Consider the following 22,368-nt stretch of genomic DNA (forward strand, 5'->3'; position numbering starts at 1 on the left):
GATTCATGATCTCTGAGCGAAGAAGTTTTTCCTCAACTATGTATTAAATGACTGACATTTTGTTCAGTAACTAATCTGTGCTCTCGATTCCACAGCCCAAGGAAACATTTTCTCTGCATCTCTCCTTCTGTTTCAATTGAATCACCTCTCATTCTTCTAAACGCCAGGAAATATAGGTGTTTTTAAACTCAGTTTAAAACCTTCTCATTTGGTCTAATGACCTTGCAGTTTGTTGTAAGAAAAGTATTCACTTCCTCAAATGAGACAAACATGGCACAAAGTGCTTCAAGTTTGGCCTCACCATACAAGTTGTATTAAGTCTTCTTTATTCTTACACTCCAATCCCTTTGCAACAAAAGCTAACATACTACTTTCCAACCTAACTGCTTGCTCTATCTGCATACCAACTTTCACTTGGTGCTTTTGAACATAAATATTTGAGTCTCTCACCATTCAAATTTTTTCACTAATGTGGAAAACTTTTTGATCATTTATCCAACTTGTCAATGCCCCTCTGCACCCCAATACTCATTTTCCATTTAATGTTGCATTGTCAGCAAATTTAGATATGTTTGTCTATGCACATAATAAATTTCAAAGTGTTGAGGCCTAAACATTGATCCTTGCAAAACCCAGCAGTTACGTCTTGCCAACCTCACAATGCCCCATTTAGTCCTACTGTTTTCTTTATTCAGCAAGCTGCATTTCATACCAATATATTGTCTAGTAGTCTCAAAAGTTTTAGTTGTGCTCATTTCACACATATCCAGAAACATTTCAAAGATAGCTGTGCATTGGATCAGAAGATGTATTAATCTCAATGTCTGAATTAAGAGAACATGTATATGTGCATTAGAGGATCATTACTTAGGGAATGTAGTTAACTGAAGTCCATGCTCCATCACGTCTCCAGATACTCCCCCAGTGAACAGAGACATTCACAGGCCACTCCTTTTTGCATACTGTAGTAACTCGCATATAACAGTATTTTGTGTGTTGAGGTGAGAAAGAAGACCTTAACTAAAACGTCTCGTTGAGTTTTAAAAATACAGGAAGTGTTTACAGTACATTGTATATTAATTAGTGCTTTGCATAAATACTTGGCAAATATCACAAATGTTTCTTCATTTCACAGCATAGAGTTAACAAGATTCACATGATGAAAAGTTATTAGAATTTCATTGAAACAAAACAACAAAAGAAATTTTCGAACAAGTAAGGAATAAAATGATAAATGTCATGTGGTCCAGGGCAGTTGCTACGCAAGCAACTTATAGGTACAATAAAAGAAAAACAAACTGGTTTCTTCAAGAGAACATTTATATGTTCCCTACTGATGTTTTTTTTAAATCCTGCAAATCATCTGTAACCAAACTAATCATTATCCATAATCGTGACTAATGAAAGGGATTAAGTGCAACAACTAGAATAAAATATTTGTTACATATCCTGGATTTTTAAAGACACTAAAAAGAATCATTGCAAATCTTTTTTGTACTACCAGTACTCAGACAATAGCTTCTATGCTCCCACGTACAGCAGACATTTCAGAGGTCCAGTGTAATCTTATCCACCCACTAACACACATATGAAAGTGTGCCAAATTCACAGCTCAGTGAAATTCAGGAGGAGCTCAACTAGTCATAGCCTGTCCTGACTCGTGGTTCTGTAGGCTCAACACAAGGGACAAGGGACAAGTGTAAAGACATTCAAAACTTGCTTGAGGATGCCATGCACTTAGCGACAAGATTAGTGATGCACAAAGAAGAGATGGAGAGGAGTTATATCTGTTATTTCTTGTGGGATCAGGAAATCTAATCAGGAAACATCTGGCTGATTCCTCAATCCTGGACAGAGTTAATGGTCAATGCATAAAGCTGGAGGACGTTTTCTGCAGTTTTAGACACAATTAGATCAAATAAAACAATTTTAACTTTAAGTTGAAGAAAAAAAAAGCATTTTCCAAAATAAAATGCACTTGATTTGTAAATTAGTACATCACAAAGCTGCTCAAGGTAGATATTATGGAAAATACAAACATTTTACTTTATTCATTTTAGTATTTGCAATTTTACATGCCTCAATGCTAAAGCAAACATGGGAAACATTGGCTAATAACTGCAAAAAAATTACTATTTACATTTCAATACAAGTTACAAGGGGTTCTCAAGGTTAACATGCCCTTGAGATATCATGGCAGAAAGACCTTTTCCCCACGCCTTGGCAGCAGCTGCCCCAAACTTTATGGTGCGTCCCTCAGCACGTAGTCCTGGATCTTGGAATATGCCACACTGCAATACTTAGTCAAGACCAGATCAGAGGCCGCCTTTCACTAGAAATGGTGATCGTATGGTCATCCAGGTGCAATTAACAATTGCCTCAAGGTGCATCCGAGGGAACAACTCATAGAACACTGCATCACAGATGCTCCAGACAAACCTCTGCACAAAAAACCTCTCTCCATGCCATCTTTGCAAAGTCACATTCCACAAGGTGGTGTAATGGTCTCTTAACCACCAGAGCCATCAAGAGCAGCATATGGCAGTGCTGGCAGAGTCCAGGTATGCAAGAAAGATACGATGAATAGTACCCTTCTCATGATCAGCCAAGCTACATCCGAATGCCTATTGGAAACTTTTGGCAATGAGTCATTCTGTCAAAATGACTGACTTTCTCCTCAACACCTCAAGAGTATTACAAGTTAATCACTGCCTGATAGACTTGTAGTCAAAAGGTGTTTCTCTGTGTAACCTGTGTGTGAAGGGGAGGTGATAATTGTACGGTCCAACAATTTGCAGCGTTCTGTGGCAACATGGCCACAGCAATGCTTTCAATCACAAGGGACAGGGAGACCGTCAGGACATAGACTCTTAGTTGGCAAATGTCAAGTGTCACTATGCGTAGCTTGATGAAGCCACATAAAAGGTGTCCATCAAGACGATGGCACCACAGGATGTATTCTTCACTCTATTTAGAGACAGTGTCCCTGGGGGCATGTTCTATCTTTACCTCCAGCTGAAGCAGGTGGCGGCTTAGGTGACTGCTGTGGCACAGGCTTGGCAAAATGGGCTAAACCTGCAGCACGTCCTGCAACATCAACCAGCAGCTTACACTTCTATTTTAACCCAGAAGAGAAGGAGCAGCATTCATGTCCAGCCTTGGTGATATGCTCATTTTGCAGATGCCCTGACCCCTCAACCACATGTCCAGCATATCCAGGTAATATGACCTGACAGTGAAGAGGATAAGAGTCAGCTCAGTTCCCGAAGAATATGACCATGCCTTTGCCTCAATTTATCTTAGCTCCCAAAGCCAGCTCAAACTGGTCAGATGCTCATGTCTCTGCACACCAACAGCATAAGAGGGCAGGAAACTCTGACATCACCCACATACAGGGAGGCCTGAATTTGACACCAAATGAGGAACAAATGTACATGGCTGTAGCTCAAACACCCATAGGTACAGAGATTCTAGGTCTCAATATACAGGCAGCCACTTGGAAGGGTCTATGTTCTTCACATCTAAGCACACATCAGCTCATTGTACGACAATTGTATAGTTGAATGGGTGATCAACGCAAGTGAATCCTACAGAACCATAACAGCAAGGGGAGAAAATGAAACATCACGTAGCATTTTTCCCCTCAATAAAACAATTAAGCAGTCCCAGCCATGTACTGTATGCATTTGGATTTCCATCCAGGTGTTCTCAAAATCATGCTGCCAGCTAGTGCAAAACTAACTATGATTTACAGGGGGTTCTGCTATAACGTAATAGATGTGTTCTTGTGAAACATCACCTTATAGAAAATCGTGTGAAAGAAGTTACACAGGCCCTGTGAAAACGGGAGTGGTTGGGGCAGTCCAACAAAAAAAACACTCAAAAGCAGAATACAAAAAGGATAGCAGAGTTTGAACAAATGTTTAATTCACAGGTAATAATAAAATAACAGTTAATTTATCACCTTATTAAAAAGTCAAGATAGCTTGATGGGGAAGGAGGTTCTGAGGTAGCTCCGTTGTTAGTGCAGGGACTGAGGATCTTAAATCATCTTCAAATACATCAATGCATTGGTAATTGCAGGTTTAGGGTGAAAAATAGTCAATCCAGAAGTGGATGGCCGTGATGGTCTTTTGACTGTTCCATGGGAGTGGGCTTTAAACCAAAAAGACAGACATCCAGTTTTTGCTGCTGTGCCCTTTTTCTTCTTTCATGAAGAAGCTCCTCTCATAGGGTGCCAAATAAGATCTTACTTCATGAACTTCTACCCTGTTGTCCTCGAATCGTTGCAACCGCTTCTCAATTTCCCTCAGACTACTACTGCCACTGCCACTTCATCTCCGGCTTCCATTTCCTCATCACCGAATAGTTGTTGTAGACCAGCTATAGGAAGGTCTTCAGTCAGATTCAAGCAGTTTTTCAATATCCTCCTGCTCCACTTCTTCAAATTCAACTTGCTTTGCAAGATCAGCACAATGTTCTTTCATTCTTGAGAGCTCCCCTGACAGATCAAAGGTTTTAAAATCTTAAACAATCTGGGTGAAGCTTCTGTCAAACTGCATGCAAGCAGTCCTTACTGACATCACCCCAGGCCTCCATGATAATGTCAACTGCATTCTTGGGTGTTAAAGCTCTTCCAAAATTGAAGAATACTATCCTTAACCCCCTCAGTGGTTACAATCAGCCTCTTAAATACGTACCTTTTTAAAAAAAAAAGCTTTAAAAGATGCTACTGCATCCTGTTTCATGAGTTGAAAGAGAGAGATTATGTTGTTTGGGGAAAGAAATAGCACTTCAATATTTTTAGAAAGCTCAGCAACTGAGGATGGCTTAACTCAATATACAGGATGAGGAATATCTTGAAATCTACATTGTTGATATTTTTACAAAATATTGCAGGAGGGGAAAAAAAACACCAAATCAGGTCAGAAAAGAAAATCTGCTGTGAGCCAACATCTTTTGCATCACCTAAACTAGATGCCTAGACTTACAGTAACCTTTCAAGGCTCGTGTGCTGGCAGACTGGTACACCACTACGGGCTTAAGCTTTAAAATTCCACTGGGACTGGCACCCAGCATCATAATCATACAATCCTTTGCCCCTTGAAGCCTGTAGCATGTGCTTCATTCACAGAAACACATGTCCTTGTTGCTCCCAATATAAACCAGTCTCATCCAAATTGAAAATTTGATCCAAGTTGTAGCCTTCTTTGTGAATTAATTTTTTTTACTATGGGAAGAAATGCCACCACATGCTCCTCGTCTGCACTGGCAGCTTCGCCACATAACTTGACATTCTGAAAAGCATAGCAGTTCTAAAAACCAGCAAACCTGCCACTTCTGGCACTTAAGGCAGGCACATCTGCAGGATTTTCATCTTGTTTTGTTAGAACTTCATAAATTGATTGGGCTCTCTCTTATGGTGAGAAGGGTGGTCCCAGATTGCTTCTTCATTTGCTCTTCTATCCACATATTTAGAAGCCGCTCCATCCCCTCAAGCTACTTTGTCCGTGACTACAGATTTGCTTGCATTCAGACTTGTTCCAGCAATACAGCTTGCTGGAATCTTTTCTGCATTGTCTCTAATGGTGCATAAGGAAGACTCCTTCATTCCTGTTGCATAAGCAATATCACAATTTCTCTCATTACGCTCCAAATGCTTTTCAACATCTTGCATCTCTTACAGCTTTGTAGCCGTTTACATACATCACCCACAATTTTAATCACCAGGATGCTTCTTGTTATCATTCTTGCCACTTTATCCATGCATTTTGTGCGTAACAGCAGAATTGTGCAGTACCTCTCACAGAAAGCGTGAGGATCCTAGATGCCAGTCCAGGGACTCTTTCGGCGCATGCTTAGGACAAAGCCCATGAACTGACCATGTGATATTGACATCAGAATTGCATTACAGCCAACACAAAGTTCATGTTTTACAAATACCGTTCTCCTATTTGTCACTCATTTTATAGCCAATTTCTGTTGCCAGAATACGTGTTATAGGAGAACTCCTTGTACTAAGGACTCAAACCTCAAAGTCTGAAGTTTAATCGAAATTTATTTAAAATTAAAGAGTCTAACCCTACAGAGAAAGTTTAAAGTGAATTAAATCTTTTGGCTCTGCAGCGAGGAGGGCAGCATTCAACTCTGTGCTTTACTTTCATTCCTTCATTATGTTTGATTTATTTACACAGTTATACAATCAGAAACAAGGATGCATTATTTGGCCTACAGATCCATAATCATAATCCATGATTTCCAGCCTCAAATCCATCAATCTCCCACAGCTCAGAGTCAAGCAGAGCCATGATAAGTGGCTCAATGCCAAATTTGGTTTCTTCTCTCACACCCGCTCAATTACAAAAACCTCTGCAACATTTGACAATCAAATCTCCAGCTCCCCTCTTCTGCTACCAAATGCTAGCTGGAGTCTCTAACACTCAAGGCTCTAATTTCCTCATTGATGCATGCATCAATTTCCACATCCCCTGTCAGCAGATGCTCTCCCAATATGGATTGCCAGAGTTTTATATATGGCCAAGTTTGAAATTTCTCAGCTTCACATGCTACCTGTGTATCTTGTTTATTATGACTTCAAAAATGAATATATTCATAAAATCCTTGTGTAATTCACTCAACATTATGCTCCTGTCTCCCTTCCTTCAGTGCCCACGCATCACTTTCACTTCTCAATGCTCGTCCAAAAAAAATCCACTTAAAAAGCACATTATTGTTCTGAATATCTGCGGCTCAAATCTGTGAATGAAGGTAAGATCAATAATAAATAGATTGCCAAAGTACTTAAATGCTTCCTTCTTGACTGAATTAAATTAACTGAGCTGTCAGATGCAAATTATTCAAATTGAGTTAACACAAAAGGAACATCTGGAATAAACAAAAACCTTGGTAAGATATATTTATGTATGGCAAAAAAAATGTGCTCCTCCATTTGTTGGAGAGACAAATGTACAAGGTATTCCACTGAACTATAAAAGCTACAAATCTGGCAGGTTTGATCTTTGTTCTACACCAAATTACATTCAATTTTTTAAGCAGGGGGAATTACAAACCTCCCAAAAGGGAGCAAGCTTAGTCTAGCTCCGCTCATTTCCTAGTGATGTCAGGGTTCAGGCTGGACAGTGACTTCCTTCACAAGTCATATCGCCCTTACAGAGTGCACATGAAGGATTATCTGTGAACGTGGAAGCAGCGGGCTCCTTGCATTGATAGAAACATACATCTTAGGATGCAATGAAAACAAAAATACTGGGCATCACTGCAGGTCAGGCAGCATCCACAGAGAGAAGGCAAGCCAATGTTTTAAGTCTAGATGACTTACCCCATGTCCCTCGAAACATTTCTTATTCATGTACTTACTCAAAATAACTTTTAAACGTTATAACTGTACCCACATTGACCAGTTCCTCTGGATGTTCATTCCACACATGAAGATCTTCATTCTCATTACACAAAATGCGTCAGTCTAAAACTTTGGAGACATTATTGTATTCCAACCTATCGTCACAGTAAATTCGTCTTGAAACCACTACATTTTAAGAGCTATCTATCCACACATTTTGCATTCACCAAGTAGTCATTAAAATATATCCATCCCTAATAATTCACCTCAATCTAAAGAAAGAACTGGACACATTTTAGCCACGTAAATATGCTTACACAATCTGCTGACTTGTTGCATTATTGTCCTCAAAGTGCCATTGATATGCTCTCTCCCACACGTCCAACTTAATGCTTTCCTTCTCGCCCTTCTCAAACATTTACCCATCCTTTTCCTCTCATATTTCCCACTGTATCTGTGAGCTCTATCAAGGAAACTGGTACCAAACAGTTAGGCCAGGCAAAGCTCACCATCTAAACTGTTTTCCTTATTCCAAAATGCATTATAAAACTTTGGGGAAATTTACAACATCCTACACATATTCCTGAAGTATTGGTTGACACATCAGTTTTTAAAGTAAGTAATGTTGAGCATCCTATTTAAAAACTGGTTGCACTACTATTAGCATGCTTAAAATGTCAAAACAAACTAACATAATAATACTCCCACAGCAATGACTTGTTAATCTACTTCTCAACTCCTCAAACACTTTTCCACCATTCTTCTCCAAGCTAATGGATCCTACGTGAACCACAGTTTATAAACTGTTCTCCCACCTAAACCCAGGAAACTTTTCACTAGCCCCATGATATTTTTTAGGCTGGTGTTTGAAATATGAAACAAATTATATGTTCTTATCAAATCCTCTACTATACATCATCCATCAGGTGTAGATTGGGTCAACTAAAAGAACACAGGACTTTACAAGAAAATAATGATGGTTGATAAAATGGCATTCTGGAGACACTCAGGAAATTTCCCAATTTCCAAGGTAAGTATTGTCCCAGACGACAAATTAACTTAATACAGCCTTATCGGAGTGTTTTAGTTCCTAATTATCATTCCTGTGTGACAAATGTCAAGAATATTGTACAAACATAGGATCCCTACAGTGTGGAAACAGGCTATTCGGCCCACTGAGTCCACACCAACCCTCAACAGTATGCTGCCCAGACCATCCATCACCCCGACCCCTACCCTACCCCAGTAACTCTGCATTTCACATGTTGATCTACCTAGCCTGCACATCTCTGAACACTATGGGCAATTTAGCATGGCCAATCTGCCTAACCTGCACATCTTTGGGCTGTGGGACGAAAACAGAGCAAACTCACGCAGACATGGGGAGAATGTGCAAACTCTATACAGACAGTTGAACCTGGTGCTGTGAGGCAGCAGTGCTAACCACTGAGCCACCTGTACAAGTCTAGTCCTTTAAACTGTCTTACATCACCATCTAATTTTGCTGTGGTCATCCCCTTTGATCACATTATCTTTGGTCAACTCTCACATTATGAAAATATGCATTACAGAGAAATATCCAAGTGTTGTACATTATCATCAGTCAGATAGACCTCAAACTCAATGACCCTTCTGAATTGCTATATAAACTCACTCGTCTTGGTCACTAGTTCTGGATAGCTCATCATACATGGCACATGACAGACAAACTCTTTAGCCTTCCATTCTTATCATGAGAGATGCATTGGTCATCTTTATATCTTCTAAGATATGCATCTCCAATCCAAATTGTGTCAATTGCTCATTTGTACTGCTAAAACAAGTTAACTATTTCTACACAGATAAAACCTTTTGACATTCCAGTCCTTCACAGAAAGTGATTTGTGCCTGTTCTTTACAAATGCTTATCTATGATCGTTATTTACATAGTACAAGCACTCCTTAAAGATAAATCAAATAGGTTCTAAAGAGAATAGTTTTCACTGATACCTATGAAGTAAATTTGCCTTAAAGATTTAATCTCTGTTATTCACATCCATCTGCTTCTATTCCAAGTTTTGCAAAATAAAATCATTTGCAATCTAGCCTTGGAAAAACCCATTTTACATAAAAAGAGGCAAATGAATGGTGAAGGAAGCCATTGTGTTTGGAATCCACCACAAACTCCATTCATTTCACATGCAACTCTGAGAATGAGCCAGACTGCAGCGTTGTGGTCACATCTAACCCAGAGATGATGTTCCAACCACACATTCTTGGCAGTAGATCTATTTTCATCTCCGTAACACCTCAACTCCTCACCTGCATCAGCTCACTTGCTGCTAAAAACTGATCGATGGCATTATGACATCTAGACAATGACTGCTTCAACTACATGGTGGCTGGCCTCCCACATACCCTCCAGAAAACACAGGCTATACATTTTGCCACGTGCATCTTGACATATGCAGTTCTGTTCACCCATTACTCTTGTCGGCACTGATCTATAACATCCAGGCAAGCAATACTTCTATTTAAAATTGGCATTATTTTAATTCTCTTCCTTGTTTTCAATCTATGGCCTCACCAATCTCCTCCAGCCCTGCAACTTTCCAAAATACCGGTATTCATCTAATTCAGGTCTCTTCAGCATCCAATTTTAAACTGCTCCATCGTTAGTGCCTGGGCATCAGGTGTCAAGGCCCAAGCTGTGGAATTCCCTCCTTATCTCCTTTCTCCCTAAAAATGTACCTATTCAACTAAATCTTTGGCCATCCACCCTATGAGCTCCGAGTCAAATATTCCTTTCTACTACTCTTAAGAACTTAGGGTCACCACATTGTCATGGGCACTACGTAAAGTGTTGATATTTCAAACAAAGCTTCATTAATTAGTCATGATAACTATCTTATGGTTCAGGAACGTAACAGAAAGGCCTGTGGTGAGGAAAAACTGGTTAGAATACTGAAAAGAAACAGAAAACTGTCTGCTTTGAGCTTTAATTGAAGTTAGACCTTGGAACATACACCATAATAGAAAATTAAACACTGAATAATAAAAGCTGTGTCCCTTTCAAACTCCTTGTGATATACCATTAGTTACACAGTTAAGAGTAGAACATATTAATTAAGAATTTAATTTCTCTCTAGCCAGAGTTTTATCTTCCAGTGACGAATGCAGCCTCTGAAAGACATTCACTACTTCAATTCATTGAAGATTAGCGATATTCTTGTGCAAACCTTCATGCTACATCTACTGGTACTTTACAAATTCCTATTCTTTACTTTGGTGGATCGAAGTCTCTGAACCGATTCACGCAACATTGTAGTATCGATCCTGAAACCAATAGACAAAGACGTCTTAAAATAAACATAGGTGTTTATTTGTACGATCAGAAGGAATATCCCAGTGAAGTTCAACATAACTCAGTCCCCACAGCAGTTAGAAAGGAAAACTGGGGTTTGGCATATCATTGCGAAATTCTTTCTCAGCAGAGCCAACGCATCACTCGGTCTAAACTTGAACCCATACATGGCATCGGGTAATCGCGATGTCGAAGCATCCATGCTTTTTGGGCTGGGGAAGGGCGGGAATTAGCAAAAGTAGGCGACGGCACACCCATTAAAATCAGGACTTTACCCAGTTTCTCCACCAGCTTGAGCATCACTCCTCCTATATGCACCTCTCCGGTCACTCGGAGAGAAACATCGCGGTTTAGGTCGGTCACAAGAACATTTAATTCCCACGTCCCATCAGCGTAACAGCCATCCGGCATCCGAATCCCGTCCAACGCCATCTTTTACCTGGGGGGGGGGGGCAGTGAAAGAGTTAAATGAACCAAACGGCAACATTAAACGTTCGGCTGTTGAAAGAAGCGGACGATGTCATTTACTGATATGGTGACAGCACAGCACGAGGTGCAACTACACAGACCTTGCAGCCAATGCACATTGAAAGCAGTAACAGGAGTCACAGTAGATACAAAGATCAAGTCCAATTGACGGTCTTTGCACGTACGAAGTAAGTGCAAGGAGTGGGCCACGCATTTTCCGTTATAGGGCTTCAAATTACAGTTTGATATTCACAGCAGTATTGCAAACTTGTTGAAATCGGTTTTACACACATTTTTCTTTAAAAGTTGCACATTCTTTAGAACAAAACGAGGCTTCACGATTTCTATTGCTCACAGAGTGCGGCGACAAACTTTACAATGACTGATTTATGACCGCGCAACTCACAATCTGAAACGGATTTTTATATTTTAAAAAAAGTAGGCAGGATAGAGAGCAACACGAGCGAGGGAAAGGGGCTTCGAAGACCATCTGCGAGACAATGCAAACCCCCTGGGCGTCTCTTTCCGTTTCTCTCCCACCCCCACCACCTCAACCATCCTCCATCTGAAGCCCCATCGTGTCAGACCCCTCCCCGTCTGTCACTCGATCTACACGGTAAAGGACAGCGCTTCAATGCAAATTCACCCAACCCTCCTCCTCCTCGACGCACACTTTCCTCCACATAAACCATAAAAAAACGACAAAAAAATACAAATTATCAAAGAAAAACTAACCTCCTCCACAGCCGTGCCGGACCACAGTCCACCAGAACTGAATGCAGGCCGGGTTTCTAAACTGTGGCAGAGATGGCGAGGGGTTTAAACTCGGCAGCAGTTATACCCGGGGTTATAATCCGAAAAACAATATTAACATTAAAGCCAAAATTACCTCCGAAGGATCCACTGAAAGTAAACGTTGGCGACAGCCCAGCAATATCGGCGGGGGAAGGGACGGGGGGGGGGGAAGAAAGAGGTTGGGGGGAAAAATACAGTTTAAACAGCTTTCCCACAGGCGCGGAGAAAGAAGAGGGTCCAAGCTGGCGGCCGTTGGATGGACAGTTAATGGAGTCAATCCTGGGATTTTTTTTTTCCGCCCCCTCTGTCTCAGCGTCTTCTCCGAGTCGCCGTAAAATTCAATCTGTCTACGGCGGTCACAGCCCGCTGTCCATGTCTCTGTGTGTGAGTGGCCGTGGAGGGCGGGCAGGCGGTAGTACTAGTACCGCCCCCTCCCTCCCAACCCCTCGGCGGCCACAACGCCCCTCCCCCCGCACTGGGGATCCAGCTCGAGCCCAAGCCGAGCCTCCGCTGCCTTTTATGGAAATGAGGAGAAGCAGCGCCGCACATCCGGGACTCGGGCTCCACATTGATCCCGGAGACCGCATTCCCGTTAGCACTTACGGCCCGTCGTGCGCGGCGAAGCCCCATCGCCACTGTAGGTGCTCGGGAGCCTCACGCACACTTTCACAGCCTCCACCACGAACGTTTTCCACTCCTGCACTTTTTGGTGAAAAAAAATTCCCCATTTCTCTTTCTTCCCCTCCGGTGTCCGGCTCATTATTTGGCGTTGCCGTACGTAGAGCCAACTTTTTGAGCGCACACATGTAATGCAGATGGAATTAACCTAAGCGGGTGTAATTTTGTTCAGCAGGGAGATGTGATGGCCCATTCGATGATATAAATACAGTTTTATGAGCATACCAACGGAGCAGGACTGGCCATTCAGCCCCTTCACCCTATTCCATCTTCCCATAAGATCATGACTGTTCTGATTGTAAACTCAAATTCGCATTCCTGTCTATCCCTGACACTCTTTTGTTTAACACAAATCTATCCACCTCTGCCTTAAAAATATTGAAAGACACTGCTTTCCATCTCTCCATAAAGAATCATCCCAAAATATCACAATCCTCTGAAAAAAGCACCCAATTTCTGCTTAATTGGGTAAACCTTGAGTATTTGTATGTTTACGGATTTTTATTTGAGTAGCATCTTTCACAGAGTAAAACATCCAAAGGTGAGTGACAGGATCATTATCAAATAGAATTTCAAAACATGTCACATCAGGAGAGAGTAGTACAACCAACCAAAAGCTTTATCATAGAAGAAGGTTTTGAGAGTGTCTTGCAAAAGGGAGAGGCAGAGTTTTAGACCTCAACATTTGATGGTACTGCTACCAGTACTGGGGCAATTAAAATCAGAATGCCCAACTAACCAGAGTTAGAGCAACACAATGATTCCAAAACATTGCAGAGATGCAGTGGTGAGGCCAGTTAGGATAGGAATGAAACAGTCAAGTTTAGAAATAACAAATACTATGTACAAGCATAAGTATTTATTCATTAAATTGTATTTACATTAATTCCAAGTTATTCCCTTTTTCATTTTATTGGTTTTCATTACTATTGTGAGGTTCATTCAAATACATCTTTTGGTTTATAATTTTATTGTATTTTTGAGTTTTTCTTTAAATTTATTGTAAATGAAGGGTGTTGTTTGGCCTGTTCTGCCATCTACTTGATAGTAAATCTGTTCTGAAATGGACTCTAAACATTAACTCTGCTTTATTTCCACAGGTGTTGACACTCCTCTCCAGCAATTTCTGTTTTTGTTGCCTTAAATCTGGATGGTTTGATTGTTGGACATCAATAGAGGAGTCCGATTATTTTACTAGGATGAAGATACAAAATACTTGGGTTCAGAAACAAAAGCATCTTTTACTGTAGTCTCTGTAAGTTATCAAGTTTTATTCAGGAGATGTGAACTTTGCTAACAGGGCCAGCATTTATTGCTCATCCTTAGTTGCTGTTGAGAAGGTGGTTATGAGCTGTCTTCCTGAATCTCTACAGTCTATTTTGGGAACATGGTTGGCATGGATTACTTGGATGAAGAGTCTGTTTCCATGCTGTATGAATCTATGACTCTATTTGGTATAAGTATGTTCTCTACTATTAGGGGGAATTCCAGAATTTTGACCCAGCAACAGTGATAGAACAGGGTAATGTTTCTACGTCAGGTTGGTGAATGGCTGGCAGGGAAATTTGCAGCTGGTGACATTTTTATGCGTCTGCAGCCATGACCTTTCTCGAGCAGGGCAGAAATGGCTAGCACGAGGGGTCATAGTTTTAAGCTGGTTGGAGGAAAGTATAGAGGGGATGTCAGAGGCGGGTTCTTTACACAGACAGTTGTGAGAGCATGGAATGCGTTGCCAGCAGCAGTTGTGGAAGCAAGGTCATTGGGGTCATTTAAGAGACTGCTGGACATGCATATGGTCACAGAAATTTGAGGGTGCATACATGAGGATCAATGGTCGGCACAACAGCATTGGCTGAAGGGCCTGTTCTGTGCTGTACTGTTCTATGTTCTATGTTCTATGGTTTAGGTTTCGAAGGTGCTGTCTGAAGAGCCTTGGTGAATTTCTGCAGTGCATCTTGTAGGTTGTACATACTGCTGCTTTTCTGCATTGGTGGTGGAGGGAGTGAATGTTTGAGGACCTAGTGCTAAACAGGTGGGCTTTGTACTGGATGGAATCAAGCTTTGTCAGTGTTGTTGAAGCTGCACTTATCCAGGTACAGTCAGTTCAGCTATAACGCCTTGTTCCAGCAACACAAATTGGCTATAACACAACTCACAAACTTGTGTCGGCTATAGCACAATTCCATTGGTGCACTGAGGAATTTGTGTCAACATCACATGGTTGTTTCACTGGCTTTATCCTGAGCATGCACAATGTTTGTGCCAGAAGAGTCTCCATGCTGGCATTATGCGATCATTTTGCAACTTTGTTGTGAAGCACTTTTTGTGAGAGGTACAAATTCTCCTCACTCTGGATAATGCACCAAGCCATCCTCCCACCATTGGTGAGTTTTCTGAAACATGAAGTGCCTTTTCTATGCCCAAACTTAACCGCTCTCCTTCAACACATGGACCAGGTTGCAATAGCAGCTTTTAAAGCTTATTATTTAAGGTGCACATTTAAGAGGCTGATTGCAGTTACTCAAGGGGATAAGGACAGTGCTGTTCAATTTTGGAAGAGTTTTGATGTCAAGAATGCAAACCTGTGCTGATGTCAGTTAAAACTGCTTGCATGCAGTTTGGCGGATGCTTCTCGTAGATTTTTTTCAAGATTTTAAAAGCTTTGACCTGTCAGAGGAGCTCCTATGAATCAAAGAACATGGTGCTGATCTTGCAAAGCAAGTTGGATTTAAAGAGGTGGAGAGTGAGGATGTTGAAGAGCTGCTTGAGTCCGACTGTGACTTTCCGACTTTCTACGGCTGATCTGCAACAATTTGTCGCTGAGGTGAGGGGGAAGCTGGAGATGAAGAAGTAGTCCAGGATGCGGCACCATGAGAATTGTCCACTTCTGTTTTGACTTCTATCCTGAGGGAAATTGAGAAGCAGTTGCAACGATTAGAGGACAATGATTAGAATGCAGAACAGTAGGGTAGCAGTTTGTGAAGTAAGATCTTATTTGGCACCCTATGAACAGTTTCTTCATGAAAGAAGAAAAAGGGCAAATCAGCAAAAACTGGATGTCTGTCTTTTTTTTAAGTGAACACTCATGAAACAGTCGGAAGAAAATGAATCACAGCCATCCATTTCTGGATTAACTATTTTTCGCCCTAACCCTGCAACCACAATTGTACCTGACGGTGATGATGATGATGATGACGATGACGACCCTTATCACTTGCATTAACAACAAAGCAACCTCAAAACCTCCTCCCCCCATCAAGTCATCTTACAAAGAAACATAGAAGATAGGAGTAGGAGGAGGCCATTCGGTCCTTTGAGCCTGCTCCACCATTCTTCATGATCATGGCTGATCAACTCAACAGCCTAATCCTGCTTTCTCCCCATAACCTTTGATCCCATTTGCTCCAAGTTCTATATCTAGTAACCCCTTGAATGCATTCAATGTTTTGGCATCAACTACACCCCGTGGTAATGAATTTCACAGGCTCAGCACTCTTTGGGGTGAAGAAATGTCTCCTCATCTCCATCTTAAATGGTCTACCCTGAATCCTCATACTGTGACCCCTGGTTCTGGACACACCCACCATCAGAAACATCCTCCCTGCACCTACTATGTCCAGTCCTGTCAGAATTTTATAAGTTCTTATGAGATCCCCCCTCATTTGTCTGAACTCCAGAGGAAACATTTTCTCAAGGTAAGGTGTTAAATTTGCTTTTATTTCATCATTAGATATGAACCAAACATTTATTCAAACTGTTCTATCCTTTGTGTTAGGCTTTTGAGTTTTTTTGAATGATTTTGAGTAATTTTTTTAGGTGGTCTGCCTATAGAGCTGTTTTACCCATAGGCCCTGTCATTACTACAGCGTGATTTTCTATAGTGAGATGTTGCATAGGAATGCATCTATTGCGTTATAGCAGAACTGACTGTGGGTGGGAACTGTTTCATTATATCCCTGCTTTGTGCCTTGTAGATGGTGGACAGGCTTCAGTCAGTGAGGAGTTGAGTTACTTGCTGCAGGATTTCTAGTCTCTTGACCTGATCTTGCAGCCACAGTATTTATGTGGCTGGTCCTGTTCAGTTTCTCGTCAATGATAACACCCAGGATGTTGATAGTGGGGAATTTGGTAATGGTAATGCCTTTGAATATGTAGGATTGATGATTAGACTGTCTGTTGTTGGACATAATCATTTCCTGGCTGTTGTGTAAAACAGATATTAATTGTCACTTTTGAGTCCAAGCTTGAACATTGTCTGGGTCTTCCTGCACTTGAACATGGTCTATTACAGTTTTGGAAGAGTCAGAAATAATCCTGAACATCATGCAATTACCAGCAAACATTCCTTCTCCTGACCTAATAATAGAAGGAAAGCCATTGATGGAGCAACTGAAGATGATTGAGCCTATAACACTACCCTGAGGAACTCCTGTGCTGATCTTCGACCTGTGATGACTGACCTCCTAGCAACCACAACCATCTTCCTTTGTGCGAGATTTAACTCCACCCAATGGAATATTTTCACCCATCCCCCCCAATTTCCATTACCTTGAGTTTTGCTAGGATTCCTTGATGCCATACTCAGTCAAATAGGGCCTGGATGTCAAAGGCAATCAATCTCTCCCCGGCTCTGGTCTTCAGGTCTTTTGTATATATCTGAACCAAGGCTGTGAACATTGAATGTTATGCATTGCAGACCTAGTAAGAATGGCAGATTTCCTGGGTCTGTAGATGATAGTTCAGTGATAGTACCACTGTGACTCTCTCACTATTCATTTAACATCTACTTTTACTTCCAAAATGAAGAGGAGTTGGGATCAAAGCGAGCTGATTAGCAATTCAATTTGGATATAAACTATTCAGATTGCCATAGGATAAAAGGGCAGAGGAAGCCATTTTCAATATCAGGCTAAGGGCTTCCCTCCTAATACAGGATAATTACAGACAGCAATTTTGTCTGCACCTATCAGAGATGCAGAAAGTGGAGATTGAGGAATTCAGTCCTGATCCTGAAGCAGAGAAAATGCTGGCTATATAGGGTGGCACAGTGGCTCAGTGGTTAGCACTGCTGCCTCGCTGCAGTAGGGACCCAGGTTTGATTCTAACCTCAGGTGACTGTCTATGTGGAGTTTGCATGTTCTACCCATGTCTGCATGGATTTCCTCTAGGTACTCCGGTTTCCTCCCACAGCCCAAACATATGCCAGTTAGATGAATTGGCCATGCTAAATTGCACATAGTGTCCGGGGATATGTAAGCTAAATGGATTAGCCAGGGCAAATGCAGGGTTATGGGGATAGAGTAGGGATATGGGTCAGATTGGGATGCTCTTTGGAGGATCGGTATAGACCCAATGGGCAAAATGGCCTCTTTCCACACTGTAGGGATTCAATATTGTTGACCAGACCAGAAACAGATGTGTGAGATCATATTTAGTTGGAAGAATTTGTGATCATTTAAAGAAGGCTGGAAGAGTGGCTTAGCTTGGGAATAGAGAAAAGGAGGAATGGACATCAAAAGGATTCCCATCTGGGAAAGTGATGAGGAAGCAAGCCTTTGGTAGCGACCACTTCCTGTAGGATGAAGTGCCTAATCAAGGGACAGTGTAACATAGAACAGAAGAGAGAATTTTTTGTTTCAGGTATAAGTTAAACTATGATCTCAGTTTTTGGTAGTTTAAATGATAAATTCTGGTCAAAATGGAAATGGTACTGCCTCAAAAGTGTTTGTTGATCATATGTTGCAGTGTAAGTTTCAAAATGTGAAATCTTGATGCATTATTCTTTCAGCTGCTAACTGGAGGTTTGAATTTCTCTTTAACATTTATCAGTCTCGACAGAGATCATAACAAAGATGGGATACCTGTGGGATTTCAAACCCATAGGCTAAAGCAGGTCCAATGGATTTGGTTAAAGTTAAATCACAATTACTTTTCCTATTAAAAACAGAAAAGTTAAGAATGGCTATGTCTATCACAAACTCACTTTTTAAAGAGAAGACTTGTCTACGAGTTTCAACGGTTAAAGGAATTTACTTTAAAAGGAATGGCAGGAAAGTTGGAAATAGAGTTAACAGCAGGCACTACAAAAGTAGAAATGGTTGTGGTTTTGGCTCATGTGAATCTTGGCAAAGGAAAAGTTAATCCAGATAAAACATAAGCTGAGTTAGCCAGATTTCAGTTGTAAACGCAGCAACGGAAATAACTTCACAGAGGCCGGAATCCCTTCACCAACACATGAACAGTCCTTAACGTTAGCACTACCTCATTCCAAGTCAGCTGTCAGAGTTCTGGCATTTCTGATACCCCTCTCTTCATCTGTTTGCCAGGGATGCCTGATTGGACCAGATTAACAGCCCCAATCAGGGAACTCATATTCTATGTGGTCCAGCTGGCTGACCTCGTTACAATCACTATGGCAACTTAAACTGGAAAGAGCGAGAAGAAAACAAAACGTTAGATGGCTGGCTGATTTGGAATGCAGAGTGACATGAACAGCATGTATTCAATTCCCAGCTGAGACCACTATGAAGGATTCTCCTTCTCAACCTTGCCTGAAGTGTGGTCACACTCAGGTTAAACCACCACCGATCGTCTCTCTCTCTCTCTCTCTCTAATGAGAGAGTATCCCAATGGTCTAGTAAGACTAAGGCAACATTACACCATCAACTCGGTGAAAGATGCTGTTTGGTCTGCCCAAAACTTGCTGGTCTTCCACTTGTAAGATTTGACCCCGACTCAGTGTTGCAGACTGGCATATTCCAAGATCCATGACCACGTGTTGAAAGATGCAGTAAAGCTTGGGGCTACTGCTTCCATGGCGCAGTGGGAAAAGACCGCGGTGTAAGATGTAACAGGGGTCCTTTCAGTAATTGGACCCTGTCAATGCCTCAGCTAAATGCCAGGAGTTTAATTATTAATATAGAGAAAGCCAAATGCTAATGTTTGTTTTCTTCTCTGTATGTAAAGACAGTATAGTTCTGAACAGCTTTATTCACTGTGTATGTACATAAAGATTTCCTTCTATAAATAAAGAATATTTTTGCATTAAAGAAAGGATTATGGTAATGTTACCTTTATCTTTTAGGAATCAAATCTCACCTAGGAAAATGTGAAGTTTCTAATATAAGGGAGGTAGCTCTTTTAGCTGATTGCAATGTTTTTGTTTTAGCAGGCACTTTATGCACAGGCAGTCTCAATAAACTGGCAAAAATTATATACCTGAAATACCAGAAGTTTACTGAATTACTGCAATCTCCACAATGCCTGAGTAGTCAGTTGAGGATGCGAGTGCGAAGGCCCTCTGGGGGTAAATTTTAATTAAAACAAAGTTGTATTATTATTTAATAGTTGCTGTGATTCATACTGTAAGTAAAGTATAGCAGTAATGTGTCTACCCCCCTGCATTATGTTTCTATTATGTAGTTTGTTTTTGTATATTGCTTATGTGGACCTTTTGATCAGCTGGAATATTTGATCAGCTGGCACACTCCTGGTCCTGTAGGTGCTGGTTAATAAAACATTAAATGTATATCTGACAAGCACCTAGGTAGTAGCTTTTTTTGGCATACCAACCTAGTGTTCTGGGAGTGAACATAACCCTAATAAGCTTGAGGAAAGTGGCAGAACTGAAAGAAAATGCTTCCCTGTGTAGCTAAAGAGACTTTGTAGGAAATAAACATGATTCAAGAGACTGATGTTTTTATTGCCACAAGACATGGAAAAGCAAGGTTCTGAAATTTGAAACCAAAGACTGTATTTTTGCCAGTGTGACCAATGTTTCTCCAAAGAATGACATCTGAAAAATCAATACCAATTTACAATGGGTGGAAATTGAAGCATAAATGGTGATGGGATTTTTTGGTTTGAAGGTGAAGTAACAGAATATTTGTATGTTTGTGACCCAAAAAGGTTTGTATCAAGAACAATACACATTTGATTTGATTTATTGCAGCCACATGAACCCAAGTACAGTGGAAAGCTTTGTTTTGCAATTTATGCAGGCAGATCATAGCAAACAAGGACATACAGATCATAGGGTGCTTGGACAGAGTGAGGCATACAAGGTGCAAGCAGCACAGGAGGTTGACGAGGCAAGATCAACATTAGCAAGATCAGCAATTATTTGAAGTTAGATCCATGCAGCAGTCTAATAACAGCAGGGAAGAAGCTGTCCTTGAACCTGTTGGTGCGTGTGTTCAAGCTTCACAGTGGCACAGTGGTTAACCCTTCTGCCTCACAGCGCCAGAGACCCGGATTCAATTCCAGCCTCAGGCGACTGTCTGTGTGGAATTTGTACCTTCTCCCCATATCTGTTTGGGTTTCCTCCAGGTGCTCCAGTTTCCTCCCACAGTCCGAAGTTGTGCAGGTTAGGTGGATTGGCCATGCTAAGTTTCCCATATTGTCCAGGGTTGTGCAGGTTAGGTGAATTAGCCATGGGAAACTCAGGGTTACAGGATTAGGGAGGTGAATCTGGGCGGGATGTTCTTCAGAGACTTGGTGTGAACTTGTTGGGTGAAATGGCCTGTTTCTACACTGGAGGGGTACTATGATTCAATATCTTCCGCTTGACGGAAGAGGTTGAAAGAGAGCATTACAGGAGTGGGAGGGGTCTTTGATGATATTAGCAGTCGTTCCATGGCAATGAGAAGTGTAAATGGAGTCCATGGATGGAAGGTTGGCCTGTCTGATGCTCTGAGTTGTGCACATGGCTTTCTGTAGTATCTTATGGTCCTAGGCAAAACAGTCGTTGTACCAGGCTATTATTAACCCAGATAGAATACTTTCTATAATGTATTGGTAAAAGTTGGTGAAGGTTTTTATGGGCACACTGAATTTCCTGAGCCACTTGAGGAAGAAGAGGTGTTGTTGGGGTTTCTTGACATTGCATCTACATGGGAGATGGCTCAAACTTTGATGCAATAGATGAATACATTTTTTTGGAGACTTCGCTGAAATAAGGATTATTGATACACCGTATTGCTAGAAATTCCTTAACTATTCCATTTTAAAGAGTGAATTTAAAGGGTGCTTTATTTAATGAATTAGTTATTGTTATAGCACCTGAATTGCCTGTAGGTAACTTCAATTTTATGCTAGGAAATTATGTCATGGTGGGGGTGGGGGGGTGTGGTGAGGTGTTTCCATCTCCTGGTCTAGGAAACAGGTCCACTGAACTTAACAATGAACTTAAAGAATCAGAGACTATGTATAATCCTGTTGTAGAAGGAACTATTTCGACTAAAAATACAGGTGTCAGTCCCTACAATGAACTTGAAAGATTATATACTTTCCTTTGAATCTATTGTGCAAGTCAACAGTATGAATTAAAGTTCAAATTTTTAACATGGAGGAGATGACAAGGCCTCAAACTGATGATGATGGTTTAAAGTCAAATGCAAACAAACTGCCATCAGCTGCTTTAAACTTGTTTGCAGGCTCTAAGCCACAGGAGTGCAGAAATACTGCAGCACAGGGCACAGTTACTTTTTTTGAGGACTCTTTTTGAAATTTTCGTTTTGGTCTTCCTTGGGTTTTTGGGGGATCCTTTTTCATTCTTATCAATTTATTAATTGAAGCAGGTGCATAATAACAATATCTTCCCAATTTGTGTGATACATGGGGCATTTGGACTCAAACAGAAGCTGAGCTAGAAGAATTCATCATTACCCTCAGTTGTCAGTTGCCAATGTTCCATTAAATTTAAAGTCACAATATGCATTAATTT

At 41.0% G+C, this 22,368-nt stretch overlaps 1 protein-coding gene across 9 annotated transcripts in view; it reads right to left on the reverse strand.

Annotated features, from left to right (window-relative positions):
* Positions 1 to 12,401, reverse strand: part of fermt2 (FERM domain containing kindlin 2) — a 146,526-nt gene extending 134,125 nt beyond the window's left edge. For 4 of the 9 annotated variants that reach the window (XM_048537516.2, XM_048537515.2, XM_048537514.2 and 1 more), the window contains exons 1-2: positions 12,061 to 12,400; positions 10,979 to 11,142 (exon numbers count right to left, since the gene is read on the reverse strand). In XM_048537516.2, coding sequence (XP_048393473.2) covers positions 10,979 to 11,135 — 157 coding nt within the window. In that variant the 5' untranslated portion in view covers positions 11,136 to 11,142; positions 12,061 to 12,400. Of the gene's footprint in view, positions 1 to 10,978; positions 11,143 to 11,272; positions 11,293 to 11,462; positions 11,483 to 11,577; positions 11,596 to 11,906; positions 12,019 to 12,060 lie in introns of those variants that run through there. The other 5 variants (XM_059649158.1, XM_048537509.2, XM_048537513.2 and 2 more) reach the window with 5 other exon arrangements.
* Positions 12,402 to 22,368: the final 9,967 nt, after the last annotated feature.

This window comes from Stegostoma tigrinum, chromosome 10 (genome assembly GCF_030684315.1).
Source record: "Stegostoma tigrinum isolate sSteTig4 chromosome 10, sSteTig4.hap1, whole genome shotgun sequence".
Taxonomy (NCBI): Eukaryota; Metazoa; Chordata; class Chondrichthyes; order Orectolobiformes; family Stegostomatidae; genus Stegostoma; species Stegostoma tigrinum.